The sequence below is a fragment of the Lithobates pipiens genome, unplaced genomic scaffold, assembly GCF_037356315.1.
Source record: "Lithobates pipiens isolate NorthernLeopardFrog02 unplaced genomic scaffold, aLitPip1_a1.2 Scaffold_24, whole genome shotgun sequence".
Lineage (NCBI taxonomy): Eukaryota > Metazoa > Chordata > Amphibia > Anura > Ranidae > Lithobates > Lithobates pipiens.
Window position 1 is genome coordinate 22454569 of NW_027507786.1, and position 27881 is coordinate 22482449.

Here is a 27881-nt window from a genome sequence, read left to right on the forward strand (position 1 = left end):
CAGTCGCGGCGCTCTCTCTGCACTCAGGCGACTTATTTTTCGACGATTTGTGTCGGATCGGCCCGGAGGATAAAGGCGCCTTGTTGCTGACCGCCATGGCCGGGGCACACTGGGCTCCCTTTGTACGCGGACGCCTTCAGCCATTTCTAAAAGTGCGTTCTCGCTCGCCGCCACAAATGTTTTTCTTTATTTCCTCCGGTGAGTCTCGTCTGTATATCGGCTGACCGCAGGCTCTGCGCTACCTGAACTCCGCCAACTTTGTCTAAACACAAATTAGAATATCAAAGGGCGGTTTTCAGTGCTCAGGCGTATGTGGAAACATAAAGAGAGGCCGCGCCGGGCCCCTCCGCTCCGCACACCGACCCCCCCTCCCCCCATTGAAGGTAAATAGACGTTTTCTGCTTTTGTTTGCTTTCTCCTCAATGTACCTGAACCCCCGTCCATGGAAAGGTGACCATCGCTGGGGAGGCGGCAGTGGAAAGTCAGCTTTGGTCCCGAATGAGAATAAATCTGCGCGGACGTCGCTTTGTGTCCGAAGCTGAAGATAATATTCAACGGAGCGCTAAGAGAACTGCGTTACATTGTAACAATTATACAGAGTGATCGTTACATTGTAATAATTATACAGAGTGATCGTTACATTGTAAGAATAATCCAGAGTGATCGTTACATTGTAAGAATAATCCAGAGTGATCGTTACATTGTAAGAATAATCCAGAGTGATCGTTACATTGTAACAATAATCCAGAGTGATCGTTACATTGTAAGAATAATCCAGAGTGATCGTTACATTGTAAGAATAATCCAGAGTGATCGTTACATTGTAAGAATAATCCAGAGTGATCGTTACATTGTAAGAATAATCCAGAGTGATCGTTACATTGTAAGAATAATCCAGAGTGATCGTTACATTGTAAGAATTATACAGAGTGATCGTTACATTGTAAGAATTATACAGAGTGATCGTTACATTGTAAGAATTATACAGAGTGATCGTTACATTGTAAGAATTATACAGAGTGATCGTTACATTGTAAGAATTATACAGAGTGATCGTTACATTGTAACAATTATCCAGAGTGATCGTTACATTGTAAGAATTACACAGAGTGATCGTTACATTGTAAGAATTATACAGAGTGATCGTTACATTGTAAGAATTATACAGAGTGATCGTTACATTGTAACAATAATCCAGAGTGATTTTGGTTACAATGTAACACTTCTCCAAAATAAATGTAATTACATTGTAATCCAGAGAGATAGTTATATTGTAACTCCTATGAATGGAGCTACACTAACTTTTCCAGAGTGAATTACATTGTTTCCAAATTCATTGTGTATATTTATTACAATGTAACGATCACTCTGGATAATTATTACAATGTAACAGAGTTCTCTTGAATATTATCTTCAGGTTCGGACACAAAGCGACAAAAGAGAAAATGGAAAAGAGTTACAGTAACTACCTTCACTTTGGACGTGTGTTACAATATAACTACATAAATTGGTGTTACAATGTAACTATCACTCTGGATAAGTGTTGCGTTGTAATTACATCCATCCTGGATAAGTGTTACATTGTAACGGAAATCATTCTGTATAATTATTACAATGTAACTATCACTCTGGAAAAGAGTTACAATGTAAGAACCTTCACTCCGGATGTGAAGTGTCATCATAGAACTATCACTCTGGATAAGTGTTACGTTGTGACCACATTCATTCTGTATACTTATTACAATGTAACACTTATCCAGAGTGATAGTTATAGAACAACAATTATCCAGAGTGAAGGTAGTTACATTGTAATAATTATACAGAACGATTTCAGTTACAATGTAACACCTATACACGGTGAATCTAGCTACATGGAAATCGTTATCCGGAGGTAGGTACATTGTACCACTTATCCAGAATGAATTTGGTTTCAAAGTAACACTTATCTAGAGCTACATTGTAACTAAATTCATTGTGTAGACTTCCCCATGATCAGCTAGAAGGTACAAAATAGCGGGGGTGGGACTTTATATATTTTCAATAAAAACACAGTTTAATAAAGTCACAAAATCACATATAAAAACAATTTGTACAATACATGGACAGCTTTGTAGTCATTCAGGGTGTGTTTTTGCAGCTTCTATAGGTGTTGCCACATTTTTAGTCCTACATGTTTCGTCGTATGGCTTCCTCAGGGGGACAAGCGTGGTTTTATGGCTACTGTATGAACAAAAGCCAAATTACAAAAAGTGCATTTATAATATCATATACAAAAAATACAATCATTGTGCTCTCCGGGACTCTCCGGGAGGACGCCGCGCACTTTCACACGCCGCTCACAAAGTCTCCTTCTCCTCTGTCAGCCGTCCAAACACACTTCAGAAGTGAGCGCCGCGCCCTGTAATCACCATCCAATGAACTTTTATTGTCTGATATTTGTTGTGGTTTTGGCTTTTTTTTCTTTTGTGATTTTTTTTATTGTTTTGGCCGCTCTCTTCCCATTCCTATTAATGGCAGCGCAAAGGAGCGGCGCGTTGCGGGTGTTCGGGGACTCGCCCAAATCCAAAGCTTCTAATTTACTCAGTTCTGTTTCCAATTAGGCCCCACATTGTCTGCAGAGCCGAAAGAGCGGAAAATGTCACTTCATGGGGACACAGCGCCACAGACGTCTCACCGAGAGTACTGCGCGTCACAGAGGGCTGACATGCTGTGGGTTGTAGTACACCACCAATATGGTTGGAAACCATAGAAACCTGAAATGGGATGCAACTCTTCCACACTCCGCCCAGAAGAACAGGGAGTTCTTCGTTCCTATGTCAGTGCATTTCCTGAGATGTGCCAATCCTTAATCCTCCCTCAGTCACGCACAGGTGTATCGGCCCCTCCCCTTCAGTCTTGCACAGGTGTATCGGCCCCTCCCCTTCAGTCATGCACAGGTGTATCGGCCCCTCCCCTTCAGTCTTGCACAGGTTTATCGGCCCCTCCCCTTCAGTCTTGCACAGGTGTATCGGCCCCTCCCCTTCAGTCTTGCACAGGTGTATCGGCCCCTCCCCTTCAGTCTTGCACAGGTGTATCGGCCCCTCCCCTTCAGTCTTGCACAGGTGTATCGGCCCCTCCCCTTCAGTCTTGCACAGGTGTATCGGCCCCTCCCCTTCAGTCTTGCACAGGTGTATCAGCCCTCCCCTTTAGTCTTGTACAGGTGTATCCGGCTCCTCTCCTGGACTGAAAAGGCTTCCTCTCATTTCACTGCACACTGTGAGCTTCTCACAATGTGCATCAGAAGGTATGATAACGGGGGGAGCAAAGGATGTTAATAGAGGAGACGTGTGGAAGGGAATTAGTGGGAACACAGTAGGGTAACAGAGGAGAGGAATGTAGGGTGGCGTAATAAAGGAAAGAGGTGTATATTGGAGTAATAGAGGAGAGGGGTGTACAGTGGGGGTGGGGTCAGAGGTGAGGGGTGTACAGTGGGGTCATAGAGGAGAGGGGTGTACAGTGGGGGTGGGGTCCTAGAGGAGAGGGGTGTACAGTGGTGGTGGGGTCCTAGAGGAGAGGGGTGTACAGTGGGGGTGGGGTCATGGAGGAGAGGGGTGTACACTGGGGGTGGGGTCAGAGGAGAGGGGTGTACAGTGGGGTCATAGAATAAAGGGGTATACAATGGAGTCATAGAGGGGGGTGTACTGGCCAAAGCATAGAAGGACATGACTGAAAAGCACAGAAAGAAGCCGGATTGGAGGCCAGCAGTCCCGCCCATTGACTAAGCGTACGCCCTTTTAAAGGTCACCATCCGGGTTACAATGTATCTCTTTACACTAGACGGTTATAACCAACGGATACAAAGAATATAAAAAGTAACCAACCAATCACTGAAATCCATCGGTCAGTGGAGGATTCCTTTAAAACTGTCGATCCGAGATCCGTAATTCAATGAGTCGCAGCGTCAGCCGCCATTTTCCGTGTCACAATCCGCCGTCTCTAACGATCCTGACACGACGATCAACAATCCCCGGCTGTGGCAGCGTTAAGTCATTTTATCCCGTCTGGTGTACAAATATTTTGCGGATTTCGGATCGTTTGAACTCGTCTCTCCTCGGCGAACGCCGCGCGGCCTTCGGGGAGTCTGTTTTCCTTCAGTTAAAAGGAACCATATTGTCGGAATATTGTGCGCACAGAAAACAAGAACCGGCTAATTAGATTAGATAAGTGAAAAAATTAGATTTGCATTTTCCTCCTTATTTGAAACTTCCAGCGAGATCAGTGGAGAGCGCCCGGGGCGAGAGAGCGCCGCACCAGCCGAACGCCGCCAAAAACACGACTTTATTTGATAGAGATACAATTACACAATATTTGAAGATCAGTCAGATGCTGGAGGCGAGTCAGCTATGTACAGTTCTTTCATGGCAGTCTCCGCATCTCATACCGCGACCGAGCGAGGGGGGGGAGGGGGCACCCAGGGTCTTTATTCCACCCCGGGACAGTCACTGCTAGGGCAGAAAATCAACCAAACCATTGTTCTGGGACCCCCAAGTGTCAGTGCGTCATTGTTCTGGGGCCCCCAAGTGTCAGTGCGTCATTGTTCTGGACCCCCAAGTGTCAGTGCGTCATTGTTCTGGACCCCCAAGTGTCAAGGTGTCATTGTTCTAGACCCCCAAGTGTCAGGGTGTCATTTTTATGGGACCCCCAAGTGTCAGGGTGTCATTGTTCTGGACCCCCAAGTGTCAGGGTGTCATTGTTCTGGACCCCCAAGTGTCAAGGTGTCATTGTTCTAGACCCCCAAGTGGCAGGGTGTCATTTTTATGGGACCCCCAAGTGTCAGGGTGTCATTGTTCTGAGACCCCCAAGTGTCAGGGGTCATTGTTCTGGGACCTCCAAGTGTCAGGGTGTAATTGTTCTGGGCCCCCAAGTGTCAGGGTGTCATCGTTCTGGGACCCCCAAGTGTCAGGGTGTCATTGTTCTGGGACCCCCAAGTGTCAGGGGTCATTGTTCTGGACCTCCAAGTGTCAGGGTGTCATTGCTCTGGGGCCCCCCAAGTGTCAGGGTGTCATTGCTCTGGGGCCCCCCAAGTGTCAGGGTGTCATTGTTCTGGGACCCCCAAGTGTCGAGGTGTCATTGTTCTTGACCACCAAGTGTCAGGGTGTCATTGTTCTGGGCCCCCAAGTGTCAGGGTGTCATTGCTCTGGGACCCCCCCAAGTGTCAGGGCGTCATTGTTCTGGGACCCCCAAGTGTCAGGGTGTCCTTGTTCCGGACCCCCAAGTATCATTGTTCTGGGCCCCCAAGTGTTGGGGTGTCCTTGTTCCGGACCCCCAAGTATCATTGTTCTGGGCCCCCAAGTGTTGGGGTGTCATTGTTCTGGGCCTCCCAAGTGTCGGGGTGTCATTGTTCTGGGTCCCCCAAGTGTCGGGGTGGCATTGTTCTGGGCCCCCCAAGTGTCGGGGTGTAATTGTTCTGGGCCCCCCCAAGTGTCGGGGTGTCATTGTTATGGCCCCTCAAGTGTCGGGTGTCATTGTTCTGGGACCCCCAAGTGTCGGGGGGTGCCATTGTTCTGGGACCCCCAAGTGTCAGGTGCCATTGTTCTGGGACCCCCAAGTGTCGAGTGCCATTGTTCTGGGACCCCCAAGTGTCAGTGTGCCATTGTTCTGGGACCCCCAAGTGTCGGGTGCCATTGTTCTGGGACCCCCAAGTGTCAGGTGCCATTGTTCTGGGACCCCCAAGTGTCAGGTGCCATTGTTCTGGGACCCCCAAGTGTCAGTGTGTCATTGTTCTGGGACCCCCAAGTGTCAGTGTGTCATTGTTCTGGGACCCCCAAGTGTCAGTGTGTCATTGTTCTGGGACCCCCAAGTGTCGGGGTGTCATTGTTCTGGGACCCCCAAGTGTCGGGGTGTCATTGTTCTGGGACCCCCAAGACTTTTTTGGTAGAATTGATCTCAGTGGATCGGTCACCGGTTTGCACCGTGCGGTGGGCGGTGGTGGGGGGGGGGGGCGGGGATTTGTGTCGGTTCTCACGCGGCGCGCACAGCGATGGACGCTCTCGCTGATTATACATTTACTGCCGTCTGATTGCCGCTTGTCTTTTTTGCTGACGACTAAAACCAACTCCAAGCGGCAATAAAGGAGAAGGTCTGCCTCTTAAAATTGGAGGTCAATTAGACACTTAATGATAAAGCAAATCTTTAAATATATTTCGGCTATTATTATCCCGGCAAAAAATTAATTAAGCAGGTCAAGCAGGACATGAAGGCTAATGTGGAGTATAATTACGGCTGATCTCTCGACTTGTTCTCCTGCACAGAGAGCTCCTTGTTCGGCGGCTCGGCTACTTGAATTTCTAGTGTTTAATCACACGAGAAGCGCCGTTTGAACCTCGCGAAGATCTGAGCGCGTTCCTCTCACATCCCCGATGATTTCAATTCCAGGATTTTTATTTTTTTTTGCCTGTTAATATCGGGAGATTGACTTTTTATCTGCGATTAAAACGTGATAGATACTCGGGCGTCTACGTGAAAAGGACGGCGCGTCCTAAGACCCGACCGCCGCTCTGTTTTCGGGTGAGGGAAAGCGAAAAAAAATCCCAGGCGAGGACACAAGAAATGGTCATTGGGGTTCCGTCCCGAGACCACCAGCCGAAGCCCCCCCCCCCTTCATCTGGGGGTGCTTTGTAGTACGATGTCACGCTGATGTGTGCAGAGTTCAGAGTGACATCCAGATATACACATCAATACATATACTTATATTTGTGTCCATCCAGTCCTGGGATTTGCACAGCTCTGCCAAACAGCACAGCCCCCGTCTTAATCCCGGTACACACTACTAGTTTATTTATTGTATTCCATCCAAGAAGCTGAAGAAAAAAAAAAAACAATGACAGCTCAGGAGGAGCCTCTGTACTAACTATGCAATGTTATACCTCCTCCATCCATCCTATATAGTACTTTGTATCACTCTATAGTATATCAGCCCTCAAAATTCCCACTAGCCTTCCTTCTCACATTAGGCGAGTGGAAATAAGTTGAGAGCGAGTGTGGAGCTGCATTAGAGAGGGGGGCATAGTGGTGTAGCGTAGGGGGGGCTGTCGGGACGGCCGCCCCGGGCGCAAAATTAAGAGGGACGCAGAAAAGTGTCCCGATCGCCGATTTCCACTCAGCCTGGCTCAGTGTCAGCGACTGGTGCCCTGTCCTGGTGACTAGCCAAACCGGCTCTCGCCCAGCCACCCACCTTGCTGTGAGTGAGTGTCCGGGCCAAGGCTCGCCCACTCTGGATCTCATCCAACCAATATCTGTCCTGTCACGCCTACCACAGAGGACAGTCATTGGGTTATCAGGTGAGTGTGCCGGGCCGTCCGCCGGTGGCCTGGGAGGACGGTGTGGTGGACTGAATCATGATGGGTGGAGTCTGCTGTATAGATGGACTTGAGCCCACAGCATTGCAGACAAGGAGGGGCAGCCACAGGCCCATGAATGCTCTGGGGGGGAGGGGGGTAATGTGGTGGAATGGATCGTGGATGGATGGGGCACTATAGACGAGGAGCCCACAGCCGTCCACCATAGTGCTCTGTAGGGGGGGTTGGTTGGTGGCATTTGGTGGAGGATGGATGGATGTGGAGCACTGTGGACAAAGAGAGGCTGGCCCATGCCCTCAGTGGCTGTCCCACAGCCGACCCACCACAATGTTCTGTAGGGGGGGATGTTTGGTGGCATTTGGTGGAGGTTGGATGGATGTGGAGCCCCGCCCACCATAATGCGGTGTGTCGGGCGGGGCGGGGGACAGCTGGCTTTGTGTCGCTATAGAAGCCATTCTTAACCAACGCTCCATGGAGCCCTGGGGTCTCGGGGGTTCCGTGGGCACCTCTATGATGGTGCCTGTATAGTTCCTGGGCCAAGGCCACCTGCAAGGATCCTAAGCCACCTCTGGAGCCAGTAGCCTGGCACCGATGATCTTTAGGTTTGTCTATAAGAGTCGCCTTATTCTGACCCTTAAGGCTGGTACCCACGGGCCGAATATCGGATGGTATTGGCTGCTTCAAAAGAAACCATCCGACATTTGGCCAGTGGGTACAGCAGCCTGTGTGGTTTCTATTGAACGGGCATGCTGGAAAACCAGCTGGCACAGCACCAATGGCTGCCAAGACATTATAGCACAGCAGGGAAGATCGCTGTACTAACATTGCTTGTGTTAGTACAGCGACCAGTCCGTTATTTTTAGTTCAGCTAAAAAAAAAAAAAAAACTATAATGTGTGCCCTGCAGTAGGCGGGTAATGGGTAAAATGCCCTCCAAATGCAGGTTGTCATTCTTGGGTGGACAGGAACACAGCCAGGAATGTGAGACCTCGCTGTTGGAGCATCCAAGACGTGTGCGGCTGATTGGGTGCCCCGGACTCCGCCCAGGACTAAAGTCTCATCTTTGGGTAGATTGATTCTGGAAATAAAACAAGAATGGATTTTTCTGTTGAATTCTGTGCCCGGCGGTGAGAAGTAGTAATGGATATTATGGATTTCTGGAAGGCCGTGCCACCAGCTTATAGATAAATCTGCAAAAACAGATTACTCACCGAGGACGCGATTCTCCGACTTTGTCAGGAGGAAGGAAGGGAGGAAAACACGGAAGAGGAATTTTAGAAAGTTTATAAAAGAGAGACAAGGGGGAGCGTGGATGGAGACAAGGGGGAGCGTGGATGGAAAAAAACAGATGCATCACGTGCCAACCGGATCGCAGTGGGAGGGATCGGGGAGGGTGCTGACATAGGAGGCGGGGCTCATTCACACTGACAGAAACCCCCCCCCCGGTGTATCTTAAGAAAGAGATTCTTATTGGTCCATGGAGTCCAGCATTGTCTTCCCTGCAGCCAGGGCTGTGGATCTCACCGCCATCTTGGATTTAGAAGCCAGCCATGATTTCCTGATGACCCACTGCGCATGCATGAGATCAAGGCGTGTAGGGGGGACCGGTCCTGTAGCCTCCGGGGATGTGTGACTTTATCCCAGGAGGCTGCGGGTGGGCCGTGCCAATGTCATAAATAGGTACTCACTCCCCAACAAGAAAAACATAAGCTTCAAGTTATATAGGGGCGGGGGAGGAAAACAAATCGGGGCAACTTGTGTTTTCAGGTGACGGTCCGCTTTAAGCATTTCCCGGGCTAAAATCTTCCACTGCAGTGTGACCAATGTACGCAAATGTGAAATGGGAACAGGACCCAGGACCCCTTCCTGCTCTTCAGTCCCCCTCTGTGCTCCTCCAGTCCCCAGTCCGTGCTCCTCCAGTCCCCAGTCCGTGCTCCTCCAGTCCCCACTCCGTGCTCCTCCAGTCCCCACTCCGTGCTCCTCCAGTCCCCACTCCGTGCTCCTCCAGTCCCCACTCCGTGCTCCTCCAGTCCCCACTCCGTGCTCCTCCAGTCCCCACTCCGTGCTCCTCCAGTCCCCACTCCGTGCTCCTCCAGTCCCCACTCCGTGCTCCTCCAGTCCCCACTCCGTGCTCCTCCAGTCCCCACTCCGTGCTCCTCCAGTCTCCGTGTGTCCTACTCCAGTCCCCCTCCGTGCTCCTCAGTCCCCCTGTGTCCTCCTCAGCCCTCTCTGTCAGGATGGAGAGCGGCGGAAGGAGACAGTAAATATGTCATTTACCAGCTCCTTCCTTTTCCATTGTCTCCTCTCCATTCATCTTCAGTGCAGAGCTGAGGCTGCATACAAAGGGATTGAGGAATCTGTGTGACCCCTGATATCTCACCAAAGCCCCCCTACCCTCCAACAGGGCTAAGAAAAAAAAGAAAAAAAAAAGAATTGTAATAAATTAAATATTGAAAAGGTTAAATTGTAAAAATAATAAAAAATAAAATAAACAACACACTGACACTGTCTGCAACCTCACCCCCCCCCCCCCCCCCCCCAAAAAAAAAGAAAAATAACAAAAAAATAATAAAAAAATGAATTGTAAAAATGAAAATTGTAAAAGAAAATGTAATAAAAATAGAAACTACCGACACAGTCCACTCGTCATCAGTGCTGCATATTAGTGCCACTGTCACATGACATTAAAAAAAAAGTATCGGTATCGGCGAGTACTTGAAAAAAGTATCGGTACTTGTACTCGGTGTTAAAGTGGTATCAGGACAACCCTAGTAAATGTGACTTGGAGTGACTTTAAAACTATCAATCAGCTGCTGCACCTGCAGGGCTCTGAGGAAAGTGGCAGGGCCTGCATCCCTTTAGATGTGATTTTCCTTGGGAGTATCTCACCAGAAGTGACATTTGTGTTGCAGGGCATGCCCAAAATCTGACTTGTATCTTAGTGCAAACTTCTGGGAAAATAAATGAGGATCGGAAGTGAGGAATTTGGTGCACCCAGCGCTGAGGATCGTAAGGGAGGATTCAGATCCACCCAACGCTGAAGCTTGGAAGGGAGGAATCCGGCACACCCAACGCTGAGGATCTTTAGGGAGGAATTTGGCGCACCCAACGCTGAGGATTGGTAGGGAGGAATCCGGCACACCGAACAAGCAGGATCGGTAGGGAGGAATCCGGTGCACCCAATGCTAAGGATTGGAAGGGAAGAATTTGGTGCACCCAACTCTGAGGATCGGAAAGGAGGAATCTGGCGTACCCAGCACTGAGGATCGGTAGGGAGGGATCCGGCGCACCCAATGCTGAGGATCAGAAGGGAGGAATCTGGCACACCGAACAAGCAGGATCGGTAGGGAGGAATCCGGTGCACCCAATGCTAAGGATTGGAAGGGAGGAATTTGGTGTACCCAACGTTGAGGGTCGGTAGAAAGGGATCCGGTGCACCCAATGCTGAGGATCTTTAGGGAGGAATTTGGTGCACCCAACGCTGAGGATTGGTAGGGAGGAATCCGGCACACCAAACAAGCAGGATTGGTAGGGAGGAATCCGGTGCACCCAATGCTAAGGATTGGTAGGGAAGAATTTGGTGCACCCAACGCTGAGGATCGGAAGGGAGGAATTTGGTGCACCCAACGCTGAGGATCGGAAGGGAGGAATTTGGTGCACCTACCGCTGAGGATCGGAAGGGAGGAATACGGTGCACCCAACGCTGAGAATTGGAAGGGAGGAATTTGGTGCACCCAACGCTGAGGATCGGAAGGGAGGAATTTGGTGCATCCAACGCTGAGGATTGGAAGGGAGGAATTTGGTGCACCCAACTCTGAGGATCGGAAAGGAGGAATCTGGCGTACCCAGCACTGAGGATCGGTAGGGAGGAATCCGGTGCACCCAATGCTGAGGATCAGAAGGGAGGAATCTGGCACACCGAACAAGCAGGATCGGTAGGGAGGAATCCGGTGCACCCAATGCTAAGGATTGGAAGGGAGGAATTTGGTGTACCCAACGCTGAGGGTCAGTAGAAAGGGATCCGGTGCACCCAACGCTGAGGATCTTTAGGGAGGAATTTGGTGCACCCAACGCTGAGGATTGGTAGGGAGGAATCCGGCACACCAAACAAGCAGGATTGGTAGGGAGGAATCCGGTGCACCCAATGCTAAGGATTGGTAGGGAAGAATTTGGTGCACCCAACGCTGAGGATCGGAAGGGAGGAATTTGGTGCACCCAACGCTGAGGATCGGAAGGGAGGAATTTGGTGCACCTACCGCTGAGGATCGGAAGGGAGGAATACGGTGCACCCAACGCTGAGGATTGGAAGGGAGGAATTTGGTGCACCCAACGCTGAGGATCGGAAGGGAGGAATTTGGTGCATCCAACGCTGAGGATTGGAAGGGAGGAATTTGGTGCACCCAACTCTGAGGATCGGAAAGGAGGAATCTGGCGTACCCAGCACTGAGGATCGGTAGGGAGGAATCCGGTGCACCCAATGCTGAGGATCAGAAGGGAGGAATCTGGCACACCGAACAAGCAGGATCGGTAGGGAGGAATCCGGTGCACCCAATGCTAAGGATTGGAAGGGAGGAATTTGGTGTACCCAACGCTGAGGGTCAGTAGAAAGGGATCCGGTGCACCCAACGCTGAGGATCTTTAGGGAGGAATTTGGTGCACCCAACGCTGAGGATTGGTAGGGAGGAATCCGGCGTACCCAACGCTGAGGATCAGAAGGGAGGAATCTGGCACACCGAACAAGCAGGATCGGTAGGGAGGAATCTGGTGCACCCAATGCTAAGGATTGGAAGGGAGGAATTTGGTGCACCCAACGTTGAGGGTCGGTAGAAAGGCATCCGGTGCACCCAATGCTAAGGATTGGAAGGGAGGAATTTGGTGTACCCAACGCTGAGGGTCAGTAGAAAAGGATCCGGTGCACCCAACGCTGAGGATCTTTAGGGAGGAATTTGGTGCACCCAACGCTGAGGATTGGTAGGGAGGAATCCGGCGCACCCAACGCTGAGGATCAGAAGGGAGGAATCTGGCACACCGAACAAGCAGGATCGGTAGGGAGGAATCTGGTGCACCCAATGCTAAGGATTGGAAGGGAGGAATTTGGTGCACCCAACGTTGAGGGTCGGTAGAAAGGCATCCGGTGCACCCAATGCTGAGGATCGTAAGGGAGGAATTTGGTGCACCCAACTCTGAGGATCGGAAAGGAGGAATCTGGCGTACCCAGCGCTGAGGATCAGTAGGGAGGGATCCAGGGCGCACAACGCTGAGGATCGGTAGGGAGGAATCCGGCGCACCCAAAGCTGAGGATCGGTAGGGAGGAATCTGGCGCACCCCAATGCTGAGGATCGGAAGGCCGGGACCTTCTCTGTATTTTTCTTCACCATTTGGCCCCCATGCAGGAGGAAAGTCGCTGGTTGCAATATTTTTAGTCTAATCCATGTAACAGACCCCCGTACGCATTAGTCATGTTAAGACCGTTGCTATGGCGATGCCTTTCTATTCAATACCCAGTAATTACCACCATACAAGAGAGGGTAAGTACCACGCACTGTTCCCATCCTGTCTGGATGGCGCCTGGAAGAATTATCGCTAGATAGTAATTTCATTTTTCTTTTTTTTCCCATTAGAACACTTTGTGGTGCGATCTAAAGAAACTCGCCATATATATTTATTGTGTCCGGTATATGTCACCATTACATCGCCGGAGCGAAGGGGTCAGCATGTCGCCCGCCGCAGCCAGGAGGACGACTGCAATCTCCAGAAGTATTACGGAGATTTCCTTAAAGAGGACTCAGAGTCTTCACAGGAAACATTCCTTCTATTATAGATTTACAGAGGATCCAAACAAACCGGTTTTCTTCATCTCCGATCTATGAACGGGTCACATGGAGGAAGCCGGGGATCTGGGCTCACCGACTGTTCTGGATGATGATTGGCTGGCTCTGCCAGGGGAGGCCACTGACATCATAATCCAAAAATTCCCTCAGGAGAGGCCACATGACCCGTGCTCTGACATGGAACGATCGAGCATTTACCTTATTTAATCATTTATAGTGATTGTGAACAATTGCCGTGTAAAACCAACAATTCCGTTTGAAATAGAAATGAAAGGCAAAACATTTGTGTATAAGATATAAAAAAATAAAAAATAAAAACATTATAAAGATCTTTTCTTTTCTTCTTTTTCCCATTTTTAGAAGTGACCATATTCCCTCTGTTCTCAGCTGCATAAGAGATGGGGGAGGAGAAACAGCAGTACACTTATCTTCCCAGTGAATGGAGGGGGGGGGGGGGGTCGTTTCAAGCCCGATCATTGGAGGAGAGCAGGCTGAGTTCCCAGCACAGCTAGAGAACGGACCACACTGTGCTCTCATGCCTGGGGTGGTCAGTTCGAAATAGGAAAGCATAGGAACTGGCAGGATCACCAGGGATTTCACACCAAGGAAGCAATACAAAGAGAACAAGAGATATTTTCATACCAGTACATGGTACGGCAGACACAACTTTAAAGTATAACTAAAGGCGAAACTTTTTTTTTTTAGGTTTTGAAAGGAGTGCAGAGAGATCGAAACGCTTATCAGTTTTTATTGCTGTCTGTGCCCCCTTTAAGGAGATTCGCCCTCGTTATTTGTCCCGTTTACCATTATCATTGAAAATTAAAGTAAAACAAAATCCCAAATTTTGGGTTGTCTCCCAAAAAGTAAGAGGGGGGAAATCTTCCAATGGGGACACTAGTTCTGCTGACCTGGGGGGGTCCCCAAGGAATTCCCATAATTTGTAGGTATTTCCTCTCACTTCCTGTTTGGTTATGGGACAGGAAGTGAAGGGAAATCTCCCCAATGGGACACAGATGGCAAAAATAAATCTGGAAGAGGTTATAACCCTCCCTTGGTCTATCCAAATGAAGAAAAAAAAAATGCCTACAGTTCTACTGCAAGGCCTAGAACAGAAGTTCCTGAACCCCCAAAGATTACTGGATTTTTTTTTTGGTCCCATAAAGGTCAATCTGCTCTAGAATGAGCTTGTTAATAAAACTCTGTGGAACAAACATCACTGCTAACAATAACGAGACTTCAAAGAACTTGCGGGTTTCACAACAAAAATGTAATAATTGTAGCACAATGCTGGTAATCAAAATGACAAAACGTTCCGTCTCTGGGAGCAGCTATGATACAAGCCACCCAATCTTCTTCAGATGAACCAACCCAAGGCTACGGGATTTACACCAATAGTCTACCAGATCATTACTGTCCATCAATCATCTACAAGTTCAGCCAAAGTATTCCGTAGGGTTGTGATAAATGCACAATGCAGTAATCCATAGGTGGTCGGATTCCATTCACCAAAATCAGATATGTTCCCCTTCACATTGTTAAATAAACTCACAACCACATCGAGCTTACCACCACCAACTGATATCCCATATTTAGCACAGTACTAACATCTGCTGGACTAAGATCGTTAGTGCTTTCTAAAGCCATATACAAAACCACCCAAACCAACTGCAAGATCTCTAGTGTCCTCCACCAGCTGCCAGAACTCTTGTGTTTATCTCAATCAATGAGCTCCCTACTGTCCTCTGTTAATTACTGGATCTCTAATGTCCTGCAACATCTATTAGATATTAAGTGTCCTCCAGCCTCTACCAGATCTCTAGTGTCTTCCAGGCTCCAGCATCTACCATATCTGTAATGTCCTCTAGGCTCCAGCATCTGCCAGATATCTAGTGTCCACCAGCATCTACCAGATCTCTAGTGTCCACCAGCATCTACCAGATCTCTAGTGTCCACCAGCATCTACCAGATCTCTAGTATCTACCTGATCTCTAGTGTCCACCAGCATCTACCAGATATCTAGTGTCCTCCAGCATCTACCAGATCTCTAGTGTCCTCCAGCATCTACCAGATATCTAGTGTCCTCCAGCATCTACCAGATATCTAGTGTCCTCCAGCATCTACCAGATCTCTAGTGTCCTCCAGCATCTACCAGATCTCTAGTGTCCTCCAGCATCTACCAGATCTCTAGTGTCCTCCAGCATCTACCAGATCTCTAGTGTCCTCCAGCATCTACCAGATCTCTAGTGTCCTCCAGCATCTACCAGATCTCTAGTGTCCTCCAGCATCTACCAGATATCTAGTGTCCTCCAGCATCTACCAGATCTCTAGTGTCCTCCAGCATCTACCAGATCTCTAGTGTCCTCCAGCATCTACCAGATATCTAGTGTCCTCCAGCATCTACCAGATCTCTAGTGTCCTCCAGCATCTACCAGATCTCTAGTGTCCTCCAGCATCTACCAGATCTCTAGTGTCCTCCAGCATCTACCAGATCTCTAGTGTCCTCCAGCATCTACAAGATCTCTAGTGTCCTCCAGCATCTACCAGATCTCTAGTGTCCTCCAGCATCTACCAGATCTCTAGTGTCCTCCAGCATCTACCAGATCTCTAGTGTCCTCCAGCATCTACCAGATCTCTAGTGTCCTCCAGCATCTGCCAGATATCTAGTGTCCACCAGCATCTACCAGATCTCTAGTGTCCACCAGCATCTACCAGATCTCTAGTGTCCACCAGCATCTACCAGATCTCTAGTATCTACCTGATCTCTAGTGTCCTCCAGCATCTACCAGATCTCTAGTGTCCTCCAGCATCTACCAGATCTCTAGTGTCCTCCAGCATCTACCAGATCTCTAGTGTCCTCCAGCATCTACCAGATATCTAGTGTCCTCCAGCATCTACCAGATCTCTAGTGTCCTCCAGCATCTACCAGATCTCTAGTGTCCTCCAGCATTTACCAGATATCTAGTGTCCTCCAGCATCTACCAGATATCTAGTGTCCTCCAGCATCTACCAGATATCTAGTGTCCTCCAGCATCTACCAGATCTCTAGTGTCCTCCAGCATCTACCAGATCTCTAGTGTCCTCCAGCATCTACCAGATCTCTAGTGTCCTCCAGCATCTACCAGATCTCTAGTGTCCTCCAGCATCTACCAGATATCTAGTGTCCTCCAGCATCTACCAGATCTCTAGTGTCCTCCAGCATCTACCAGATCTCTAGTGTCCTCCAGCATCTACCAGATCTCTAGTGTCCTCCAGCATCTACCAGATCTCTAGTGTCCTCCAGCATCTACCAGATCTCTAGTGTCCTCCAGCATCTACCAGATCTCTAGTGTCCTCCAGCATCTACCAGATCTCTAGTGTCCTCCAGCATCTACCAGATCTCTAGTGTCCTCCAGCATCTACCAGATCTCTAGTGTCCTCCAGCATCTACCAGATATCTAGTGTCCTCCAGCATCTACCAGATCTCTAGTGTCCTCCAGCATCTACCAGATCTCTAGTGTCCTCCAGCATCTACCAGATCTCTAGTGTCCTCCAGCATCTACCAGATCTCTAGTGTCCTCCAGCATCTACCAGATCTCTAGTGTCCTCCAGCATCTACCAGATCTCTAGTGTCCTCCAGCATCTACCAGATCTCTAGTGTCCTCCAGCATCTACCAGATCTCTAGTGTCCTCCAGCATCTACCAGATCTCTAGTGTCCTCCAGCATCTACCAGATCTCTAGTGTCCTCCAGCATCTACCAGATCTCTAGTGTCCTCCAGCATCTACCAGATCTCTAGTGTCCTCCAGCATCTACCAGATCTCTAGTGTCCTCCAGCATCTACCAGATCTCTAGTGTCCTCCAGCATCTACCAGATCTCTAGTGTCCTCCAGCATCTACCAGATCTCTAGTGTCCTCCAGCATCTACCAGATCTCTAGTGTCCTCCAGCATCTACCAGATCTCTAGTGTCCTCCAGCATCTACCAGATCTCTAGTGTCCTCCAGCATCTACCAGATCTCTAGTGTCCTCCAGCATCTACCAGATCTCTAGTGTCCTCCAGCATCTACCAGATCTCTAGTGTCCTCCAGCATCTACCAGATCTCTAGTGTCCTCCAGCATCTACCAGATCTCTAGTGTCCTCCAGCATCTACCAGATCTCTAGTGTCCTCCAGCATCTACCAGATCTCTAGTGTCCTCCAGCATCTACCAGATCTCTAGTGTCCTCCAGCATCTACCAGATATCTAGTGTCCTCCAGCATCTACCAGATCTCTAGTGTCCCCCAGCATCTACCAGATATCTAGTGTCCTCCAGCATCTACCAGATCTCTAGTGTCCTCCAGCATCTACCAGATCTCTAGTGTCCTCCAGCATCTACCAGATCTCTAGTGTCCTCCAGCATCTACCAGATCTCTAGTGTCCTCCAGCATCTACCAGATCTCTAGTGTCCTCCAGCATCTACCAGATCTCTAGTATCCTCAAGAATCTATCAGATCTCCAGTATTCCCCAGCATCTACCAGATCTCTAGTGACTTCCATAAACTACTAGATCTCTTATGTGCTTCACCATCTTTAAATCACTATTGTCCTCCAACATGTGCCAGATTTATAGTGCCCTCCATCATCTATCAGATCTCTAGTGCCTTCTGCTACAACCAGATCTCTAGTGACTTCCAATGACTACTTTATCTCCTATGTCTTCCACCATCTACTGAATCTCTAGTGTCCTCCAGCATTTACTGGGTGTTCGGAGTTCTCCACCATATACCAGATCTCTAGTATCCTTTACCGTCTACCAGATCTCTAGTGCTTTCCATCGTCTACCAGATTTCTAGTATCTAGCATCGTCTTCTAGATTTCTAGTGTCTTCCACTGTCTACCAGGTCCTCCACCAACTACCAGACATCTTTGTGCTCCAACAACCATCATATTTTTAGTGTCCAATACCGTCTACCAGATCTTTAGTGTCCTCCAACTACCAGATCTCTATGTGCTCCACAAACCATCAAACCTTCAGTGTACTCCACCCTCTATCAGGTCTCTTTGGTCCTCCACCAGATGCCTTGTGTTCTCCACCATCACTCAGATCTTCTTTGTCCTCCACCATCCACCAGATCACTCCACTAATGTCTTAATCCTATCAAATCTCCCGGATCTCTACCATCTTTGACCATCTACTGGATTTAAGATATTTTGGGATATCTACCAAATCGGTTATATTCAATCAATGCCATTCACTGTAATTACAATGCCTTCAATCACCAGATGCGAAGCCTTTGATGCTAATCATCTTTCCAATCCTGCCAAATGTCAGTTTAAAAAAACATCCCCCACCCCCACCCGCCTCTGTGATTGGCTCACAGGACTCATACCTGGATCTGTTGCTGTAAGATGTTGATCTTGTGTTGCTGTTGCAGAAGTTGCTGCTGTTGTCGTGCGATCTGTGCGGAAAACAGGAGCAGGAAATAAATACAAGGCGCGCAGAACGTGGAAATGTGACATGCTGACATCACGCGCTCTATGCGGGAAACTTCCCAGCCATTCATTCGCTACAAACTCACTAACCAGATTTACCAAACCCATGGAAGGAAGACATTTGGATTTGTGGTTCATATTATTGGCAGTTCACAATGGAGCTAAACATAGAAGACTTAGAAAACCTGTCACCAATTATTAATTCTAAACATAAAAGTTCTGATGAGGCCCAACAAGATCTCATTACTTCTGGTGGACAGAAAAGTTCTTCTAGAACATCCGCTCAACTCTTTACCTTTCCGACTTGAAATCTACAGACCACCCAAACAGCTAATACCCCCCCTACCTACAGTTCCCAAACGGTTAATACCCCCCTACCTACAGTTCCCAAACGGTTAATACCCACCTACCTACAGTTCCCAAATGGCTAATACCCACCTACCTACAGTTCCCAAACGGCTAATACCTACCTACCTACAGTTCCCAAACGGCTAATACCCCCCTACCAACAGTTCACAAACTGCTAATACCCACCTTCCTACAGTTCCCAAACGGCTAATATCTACCTACCTACAGTTCACAAACTGCTAATATCCCCCTACCTACAGTTCACAAACTGCTAATACCCCCCTACCTACAGTTCCAAAACGACTAATACCCCCCTACCTACAGTTCTCAAACGGCTAATAACTGCCTACCTACAGTTCACAAACTGCTAATACTCCCCTACGTACAGTTCACAAACTGATAATACCCCCCTACCTACAGTTCACAAACTGATAATACCCCCTACCTACAGTTCACAAACTGCTAATACCCCCTACCTACAGTTCCCGAACAGCTAATACCTACCTACCTACAGTTCAGAAACTGCTAATACTCACCTACCTACAGTTCCCGAACGGCTAATACGCGCCTACCTACAGTTCCCGAACGGCTAATACGCGCCTACCTACAGTTCCCGAACGGCTAATACCCGCCTACCTACAGTTCCCAAACGGCTAATACCCACCTACCTACAGTTCCCAAACGGCTAGTACCCACCTTCCTACAGTTCCCGCACAGCTAATACCTACCTACCTGCCACAGCTCCTTGCATGCCCGATCCCTCATGTGTAGGACCATCCATTGAAATGATTGGGCTGCCTGTCACGTGACACATGGGAAATGCGCTCACGCTCGGTCACACCTGTAGGCGTGAACCAAGCCTTCCCGAGGTTCCTCTTTCTCTACTGCAGAATAAAACAACATTTCGGTGGTACAATTTAATTGAACCGCATATCGGTCTGTACATCACATGACCGCATTTCTCCACCCCCGCTCAGTGCCCACATTACTGACTAATATAGAAGCCAGGCATCATGGGAAGTCAGATATGGACATGCAGCATCCTAGGCTGTGGCGCCTCATATGTGGACGCAAAATCTTTAGAAATGCCCCGAATCCAGCCAAAAAATGATTGCAGACATCACAGAAGATGGAGTCCCCCTTTAACAAGGGAAGAGGAGATTAACCTCTGAGTGGCGAGCATCCCTGGGGGAGGGGCAGTGTCACCGCGCTCCGTAGACACATCTCAGCCGCAGCGCTGCGAGCCGGCGGATCAGACGACAGATGTGCCGCTTTCTGTGACACCAATTATACAATGAATAATGTACAGATTGCCTCAGGATGTTGTAACAAGTGTCACCGCCACTCAATCCCGCCCGGCGAGAACTCGCCATTGACAGATGGAAATGAGCCGCATCAACAAAATGCCGCGGCTGGACGCACAGCTCCGCTGGAAGCTGCCGGAGTTCTCTATGGAAAGAGAGGGACAGAGGGGAAGACAATGGAGGAAAATCCTAAAAATTCCACCCAACAGCTGACCAATCCAAATCCAGCTTTATACATATGAAGGGGCCACGCCACACTAAAAATGAAAAGGGCGACAACGCTCTGTACCCGTCTCTCAATTGTCACCCCATCATATGACTTCCCAAGAAAACTACACAGGGATGGTGGGAACCCCTCATAATGGGCACAGCGGGTGTACAGACCCGGGAACTCAGCACAGGGATGGTGGGAACCCCTCATAATGGGCACAGCGGGTGTACAGACCCGGGAACTCAGCACAGGGATGGTGGGAACCCCTCATATCGGGCACAGTGGGTGTACAGACCCGGGAACTCAGCACAGGGATGGTGAGAACCCCTCATAATGGGCACAGTGGGTGTACAGACCCGGGAACTCAGCACAGGGACGGTGGGAACCCCTCATAATGGGCACAGCTGGTGTACAGACCCGGGAACTCAGCACAGGGATGGTGAGAACCCCTCATAATGGGCACAGTGGGTGTACAGACCCGGGAACTCAGCACAGGGACAGTGGGAACTCCTCATAATTGGCACAGCGGGTGTACAGACCCGGGAACTCAGCACAGGGATGGTGGGAACCCCTCATAATGGGCACAGCGGGTGTACAGACCCGGGAACTCAGCACAGGGATGGTGGGAACCCCTCATAATGGGCACAGCGGGTGTACAGACCCGGGAACTCAGCACAGGGATGGTGGGGACCCCTCATAATGGGCACAGCGGGTGTACAGACCCGGGAACTCATCACAGGGATGGTGGGGACCCCTCCTAATGGGCACAGCGGGTGTACAGACCCGGGAACTCAGCACAGGGATGGTGAGAACCCCTCATAATGGGCACAGTGGGTGTACAGACCCGGGAACTCAGCACAGGGACGGTGGGAACTCCTCATAATTGGCACAGCGGGTGTACAGACCCGGGAACTCAGCACAGGGATGGTGGAAACCCCTCATAATGGGCACAGCGGGTGTACAGACCCGGGAACTCAGCACAGGGATGGTGGGAAGCCCTCATAATGGGCACAGCGGGTGTACAGACCCAGGAACTCAGCACAGGGATGGTGGAAACCCCTCATAATGGGCACAGCGGGTGTACAGACCCGGGAACTCAGCACAGGGACGGTGGGAACTCCTCATAATTGGCACAGCGGGTGTACAGACCCGGGAACTCAGCACAGGGATGGTGGAAACCCCTCATAATGGGCACAGCGGGTGTACAGACCCGGGAACTCAGCACAGGGATGGTGGGAAGCCCTCATAATGGGCACAGCGGGTGTACAGACCCGGGAACTCAGCACAGGGATGGTGGGAACCCCTCCTAATGGGCACAGCGGGTGTACAGACCCGGGAACTCATCACAGGGATGGTGGGGACCCCTCCTAATGGGCACAGCGGGTGTACAGACCCGGGAACTCAGCACAGGGATGGTGGGAACCCCTCATAATGGGCACAGCGGGTGTACAGACCCGGGAACTCAGCACAGGGATGGTGGGAACCCCTCATAATGGGCACAGCGGGTGTACAGACCCGGGAACTCAGCACAGGGATGGTGGGAACCCCTCATAATGGGAATTTTTATATCTGAACCCTCACAGGTTGGGCTGCAGCTCAGAAGACGGCTGATTGGACATCAGCGGAATTTTGTCCTCGCTGTCCGCACAGCCAACCATAGATGTCGCCGCAGTCACACGCGGGGCTGATGTACGGCTTTCTATTTGGCAATCGCCCGAGCTGCACGCCCGCTTCATTGAGCATGACAACCGAGTTTTAAGTGTCATTTAATTTTCATTTTGAAATATAATTACTGAGTGTTCGCTGTAAGATATCACTCGTCTGCAAATGTGTCAGGATTAATTTGTGTCGGCGTATTCACAAGTGTCAATAGTTAATTACGGAATCGTCTCCGGGTGCCGGAATGACATTCCGAATCCACAGCTCCCTTCCTGGGAATTTTTTTTTTCTTTCCTTCCCGGGGACCCTCCCGGTGTCGGCGGACAAAACGCTCCGAACCCATAAAATATCCGAAATCAGAACTCATTAAAAGCAGCGGAGCGTGCGCCGCCGCGGCAAACCCAACCAAAACGCTTTTTAAATTAAAAGATAATTTCCAGTAATAGTGTCAGATTCTTATAAAATGCAGATTAATTGGAGGTAGGCCCACCGCAGCGCCCCGGGGGCCCCACCGATCGCCGGCATTGTTGTTGGAAAGGGGGGAGGGGTCCCGCGGGGCTGCGTGCAAACGCCCCGTTTCTCGTGTTCAGGGAACATTCCGGAAAAGTTTCCTGAGCAGCAAAGTTCAGAGAGATAAAAAGACAGAAGGAAAAAAATGGAAAAGTTGAAGTTTAATTTGCTTATAATTTGCCCCCCCCTCCCCCCTCATCAACATTTGTAAATAAAATATTTCTGCTTTCATTTATTTTAGAATTAGTGATGTCATCACCGGGTCTCTACGCTTCTCTATGCAATGCAGGCAGATCGTGGCTGGTGGGAGGAGCCAGCAGGGGGGCTGGACATTGCTTCCTGGGAAACATCCCCGCCCCCGGCCTCAGTGTTCCTCTCCAGAGCCCTCAGTCCCAATGCAAGCAGTGGGAGGAGTTATGCAAATATGAAAATGCCTTCATGGGTGGGTGTCAGTCTGCAGGAGTGGGCGTTTGCCTCTGTGATTGAACAAAATGAATGAAAGGGGTGGGCCACAGGGGAGGAAAGGGCTAGATGATGCTGGACGTCCTCCAGCCAGGAAATGGGGCGGGGCTCTATCTGACTTGCTGAAGCTTCTATTGCACATTGTGAGAAGCTGACAGTGTGCAATGACATCAGAGCAAGAACTCAAAACGTAATGAAGTAATTCGATCGCTATGTCCCCAGTAGCGTGTTCTGCCGCCACTAAGCTCCACCCCTTTCAACAACCAATAGTTCTAAGCCAGGGATGATTACCAGAGTTCGGCTGCCACTAAGCTCCACCCCTTCCAACAACCAATATATCTAAGCCAGCGATGATCACCAGAGTTCTGCCACCATTAAGCTCCGCCCCTTTCAACAACCAATATATCTAAACCAGGGATGATCCCGGAATTAGAGGTGGAATTCTATGAGGACCCTGACGAAGAGATGACTGAGCCCGAAACGTGTCGGGAAATTCATCTCTCTGGCCAACAAACTGATTTCCTCTGAACTTTGCAGGGCTCCTCACACCAACCCCTCCCCCCTTCCCCAATCACACACATCTGGGAAGGCCCCCCCCCCCACCCTCCCGGGGGTCTCACCTGTTCCTGTTGTTGCCGGGCGAGGTCCATTTGTTGTCTCTGTTTCTCTATCTGGGAGGCGGCCAGTTTTTTCTGCTCGTCGTGGGCGGCCAGGAGCTGCTCCCGCAGGCTGATCAGCTGGGAGATCATGGTGGAGAGCTGGCGTTCCTTTTCCGCGAGGCTTTCCGGGGTACCTGCACAGAACGGGAGGAGATGGGTCAGCATCGCTCTACCAATATACAATGGATCATCCCATCACTCACCCCTAAGAATCCCCGCCCCCCTTTTTACGATTCTACGGTGTTGTACTGGGTGGGCCCGTTAAGCCAAAAACATTCGATTTGGAGAACTGCTGAGCAGTTTCAGGTCTGCGAACTCTCATAACCGTATAATATATTGCCCAGCCGTGGTCAGAGACAATCACCGGGGGAGGGTCCAAGGCTGCAGAGAACAATAACAAAACGCATCTCTGGATTGGCATTTCTCATATATTTCTAGTCTCATTAGGCACACAACAAATTCCACATAATAAATTGTGCCTCCCCCAAAAAAGAATAAAAATAAAGACAGCGCATCAAAAAAAAAAAACAAATCAATATGAATTATTGATCAATTTGATTTTTTTTTAATTATTATTTTAATTTGATTGTAGTGATAATAATATAATATGTAACTTATAGAATAATTAATTGAAAATAATTTAATTGTAATTAAAAAAAATTATATTATTATTTTACTTATTTAATACTATTTTGATTAATATTAATTATTTAATATACAATATATAATTGAAATTAAATCAATTGTAAAAAGAATATATCATATATTTCATATTCATTAGTATTTTATTCATTTAATAATATTCAATGTAATATTAATTCATATTTAATATACAATATACAATCAAAACGAATTACATTTTAATTATTAATATATTCATTATTGATCAAAATTATTAATAAACCTCTTCTCTATGCATAAAGATACACATGGCGAGCGGGAGGGCGGTCGGTCTAATTTGTAAAAATACACAAGCAAAACGGCGGCGCAGTGACTGTACAAGTTCCGTGTGAAAACAACGCACCCCATCCGTGGCTTATCCTTGCCATTTATTTTATCTCAGCAAGAGTGATAAATGGACTTGTCTGGGAGAACGCGTTACGCATGCGCAGGCCAGCTGCAGGAACCTGGAAATAGGCGGCCAGCTCCCAATGACGCAAAGAAAATGGCGAGCGGGATCTGGAGTGCGGTGGCGTTCGGCGTTCTTCCAGAGCTTGCACAATTTTTTTGCCTCTTAAAATTCAAACCAGACCGGGGGGGAGGCGTCTCTGGTCGTTTTTTGTTTTGTTTTGTTTTTTAACATGGTCCCCCTTGACCTCCATCGTGTCACGGTCCTTTCCTCCTATAGAAGTCCTAATTACTGTCTGTGCTGACCCAGCTCCTCTGCTTCTGGCTTACACATTGAGAGTACCTCTGCAGATGAATCGGTTATACGGACTGAGGATATCAAAGTACAAAAGTCAATGAATTGTCCAACCCTTCAATCCAGTAATTCACAGGAAGATTGATAACGGATCCGCCCCTGAGCTCAGCAGGGAACGTTCGACGTTTAGATCTGGAGGTCGGGTGAATGTTAACACCGAATCAAACCTTCCTTCAAATATATTATTCCATGATAGCTACAAAGGTTAAAAATCCACTCTCTGTGCAGCCAAACGCCTTTGCAAACCCAGATATTACCGCGTAAAAAATAGCAGTGACATCACTGGGCTGTACAGAGAGCAGGAATGTGGGAGGGGCCCAGAATGCTCCACCCACTACAGAAAAATACTGGAGGGGGCGGAGACAAGGTGAGTCACCCTACACATGGGGAGAGCAGAGCTGTGGGAGGGGCCTAGTATGCTCCACCCACTACAGAAAACGACAGGAGGAGGGCGGAGACAAGGCAAGTCACCATACACATGCGGAGAGCAGAGCTGTGGGAGCGGCTCAGTATGCTCCACCCACTACATAAAACTACAGGAGGGGGCGGAGACAAGGCAAGTCACCATACACATGGGGAGAACAGAGCTGTGGGAGGGGCACAGTATGCTCCACCTACTACATAAAACTACAGGAGTGGGCGGAGACAAGGCAAGTCACCCTACACATGGGGAGTGCGGAGCTGTGGGAGGGGCCCAGTATGCTCCACCCACTACAGAAAACTACACAGGAGTGGGCGGAGACAAGGCAAGTCACCCTACACATGGGGAGAGCAGAGCTGTGGGAGGGGCCCAGTATGCTCCACCTACTACAGAAAACGACAGGAGGGGGCGGAGACAAGGCAAGTCACCCTACACATGGGGAGAATGCAGCTGTGGGAGGGGCCCAGTATGCTCCACAAACTACAGGAGTGGGCGGAGACAAGGCAAGTCACCCTACACATGGGGAGAGCAGAGCTGTGGGAGGGGCACAGTATGCTCCACCCACTACAGAAAAACTACAGGAGTGGGCGGAGACAAGACAAGTCACCCTACACATGGGGAGAGCGGAGCTGTGGGAGGGGCCCAGTATGCTCCACCTACTACAGAAAATGACAGGAGGGGGCGGAGACAAGGCCAGTCACCCTGCACAAAGAGAGAAAGCAGAGCTATGGGAGGGGCTCAGCAGGCTCCACCTACTACGGAAAACGAAGGGAAGGGGTGGAGACAGGACCGGTTCCCCTGCACAGGGAGAGATCAGAGCTGTGGGAGAGGCCCGGCAGGCTCCACCCACTTCAGGAAAACTCCATGAGGGGCGGAGTCGGGACCGGCGAGGAGCAGCGAGCGGTCTGTATTGCAGGAAGTCTCTCACTGGATTACAGATCTGGAAGAATTCTCTTCATTAGAGGATATTTGTGGAGTGCGGAGTTCATCTTTAAAGCGCGGCGGTTCTCTGAGCCTGGCGGAGCACATCACACCACCTCTGATGTCGGCACTTCACACGCCGCGCTCGCCATTAACGTTCCTTTATTTTATATATAAAGCGATAAACCGATCGCCTTTCAAATGCGACAAAAAAAAAAAGAAGCCGAAGAAAAGTCAACCGGAGAGAGAAAAAAAAAAAAATATATATATATATTATATATATAAAACACGAGGCGGCTGGAGAGGGGGAGGGGGGAACAATGGGACGGAAGGTCCGGAGGGGGATAAAAGAATTCTTTGTGATGTCCGGAGATGCCGCTTTACCGCCGCCGCCGCTCTCCAGTCCAAACGGAGGTTAAAACGCTTTCTATTCCAAAGGGTGCGCGGAGGGATCATAAGACAGACAACAAACACAAAGATCTCCATTCTTCCTCTGTCTGCGGTGACAACAGCTGGAGAAATATCATGAAGTCCTTCAATGACTTCTGAAGACCACAAAAGTGTCCCGGCTTTGTCCGCCATCAGACGGCCATTGTTGGGGCCCCATATGCCGCTCCGCCGAGACCTTCATAAATATCTCCATTGTTCTCCACCGCCAAGAACATGCCTGGGGTGCAGAGAGGTGCGAGCTCTGCCCCCCACCCCAACGTCCCCGCCGGGGGGGGGCACCACATCTATTCCTGCCCTTCCCCCACTCAACTATTGCTTAGAACCCCAAATGCCGCAGAGAAGTGAGACTTAATCATTATCAGGTAACCTGGAACACACCTGATCATATACAGGAGACAAGGTCTCCAAACTAAAGTACAGGGGACACTGGAGACTCGCATATAAAGGGGGACACTGGAGACTCGCATATAAAGGGGGACACTGGAGACTCGCATATAAAGGGGGACACTGGAGACTTGGATATAAAGGGGGACACTGGAGACTCGGATATAAAGGGGGACACTGGAGACTCGGATATAAAGGGGGACACTGGAGACTCGCATATAAAGGGGGACACTGGAGACTCAGATATAAAGGGGGACACTGGAGACTCGGATATAAAGGGGGACACTGGAGACTCGCATATAAAGGGGGACACTGGAGACTCGCATATAAAGGGGGACACTGGAGACTCGGATATAAAGGGGGACACTGGAGACTCGGATATAAAGGGGGACACTGGAGACTCGGATATAAAGGGGGACACTGGAGACTCGGATATAAAGGGGGACACTGGAGACTCGGACATAAAAGAGGACACTGGAGACTCGGATATAAAGGGGGACACTGGAGACTCGGA

The 27881-nt window shown here is 49.3% G+C and overlaps 1 protein-coding gene across 1 annotated transcript in view; it reads right to left on the minus strand.

Annotated features, from left to right (window-relative positions):
* SOX6 (SRY-box transcription factor 6) overlaps positions 1 to 27881 on the minus strand; it is a 416902-nt gene that overhangs the window by 142429 nt on the left and 246592 nt on the right. Inside the window, 2 exon segments of the mRNA XM_077453685.1 lie at positions 18513 to 18581; positions 23730 to 23902. Of these exon segments, the coding sequence (XP_077309811.1) occupies positions 18513 to 18581; positions 23730 to 23902 (242 nt within the window).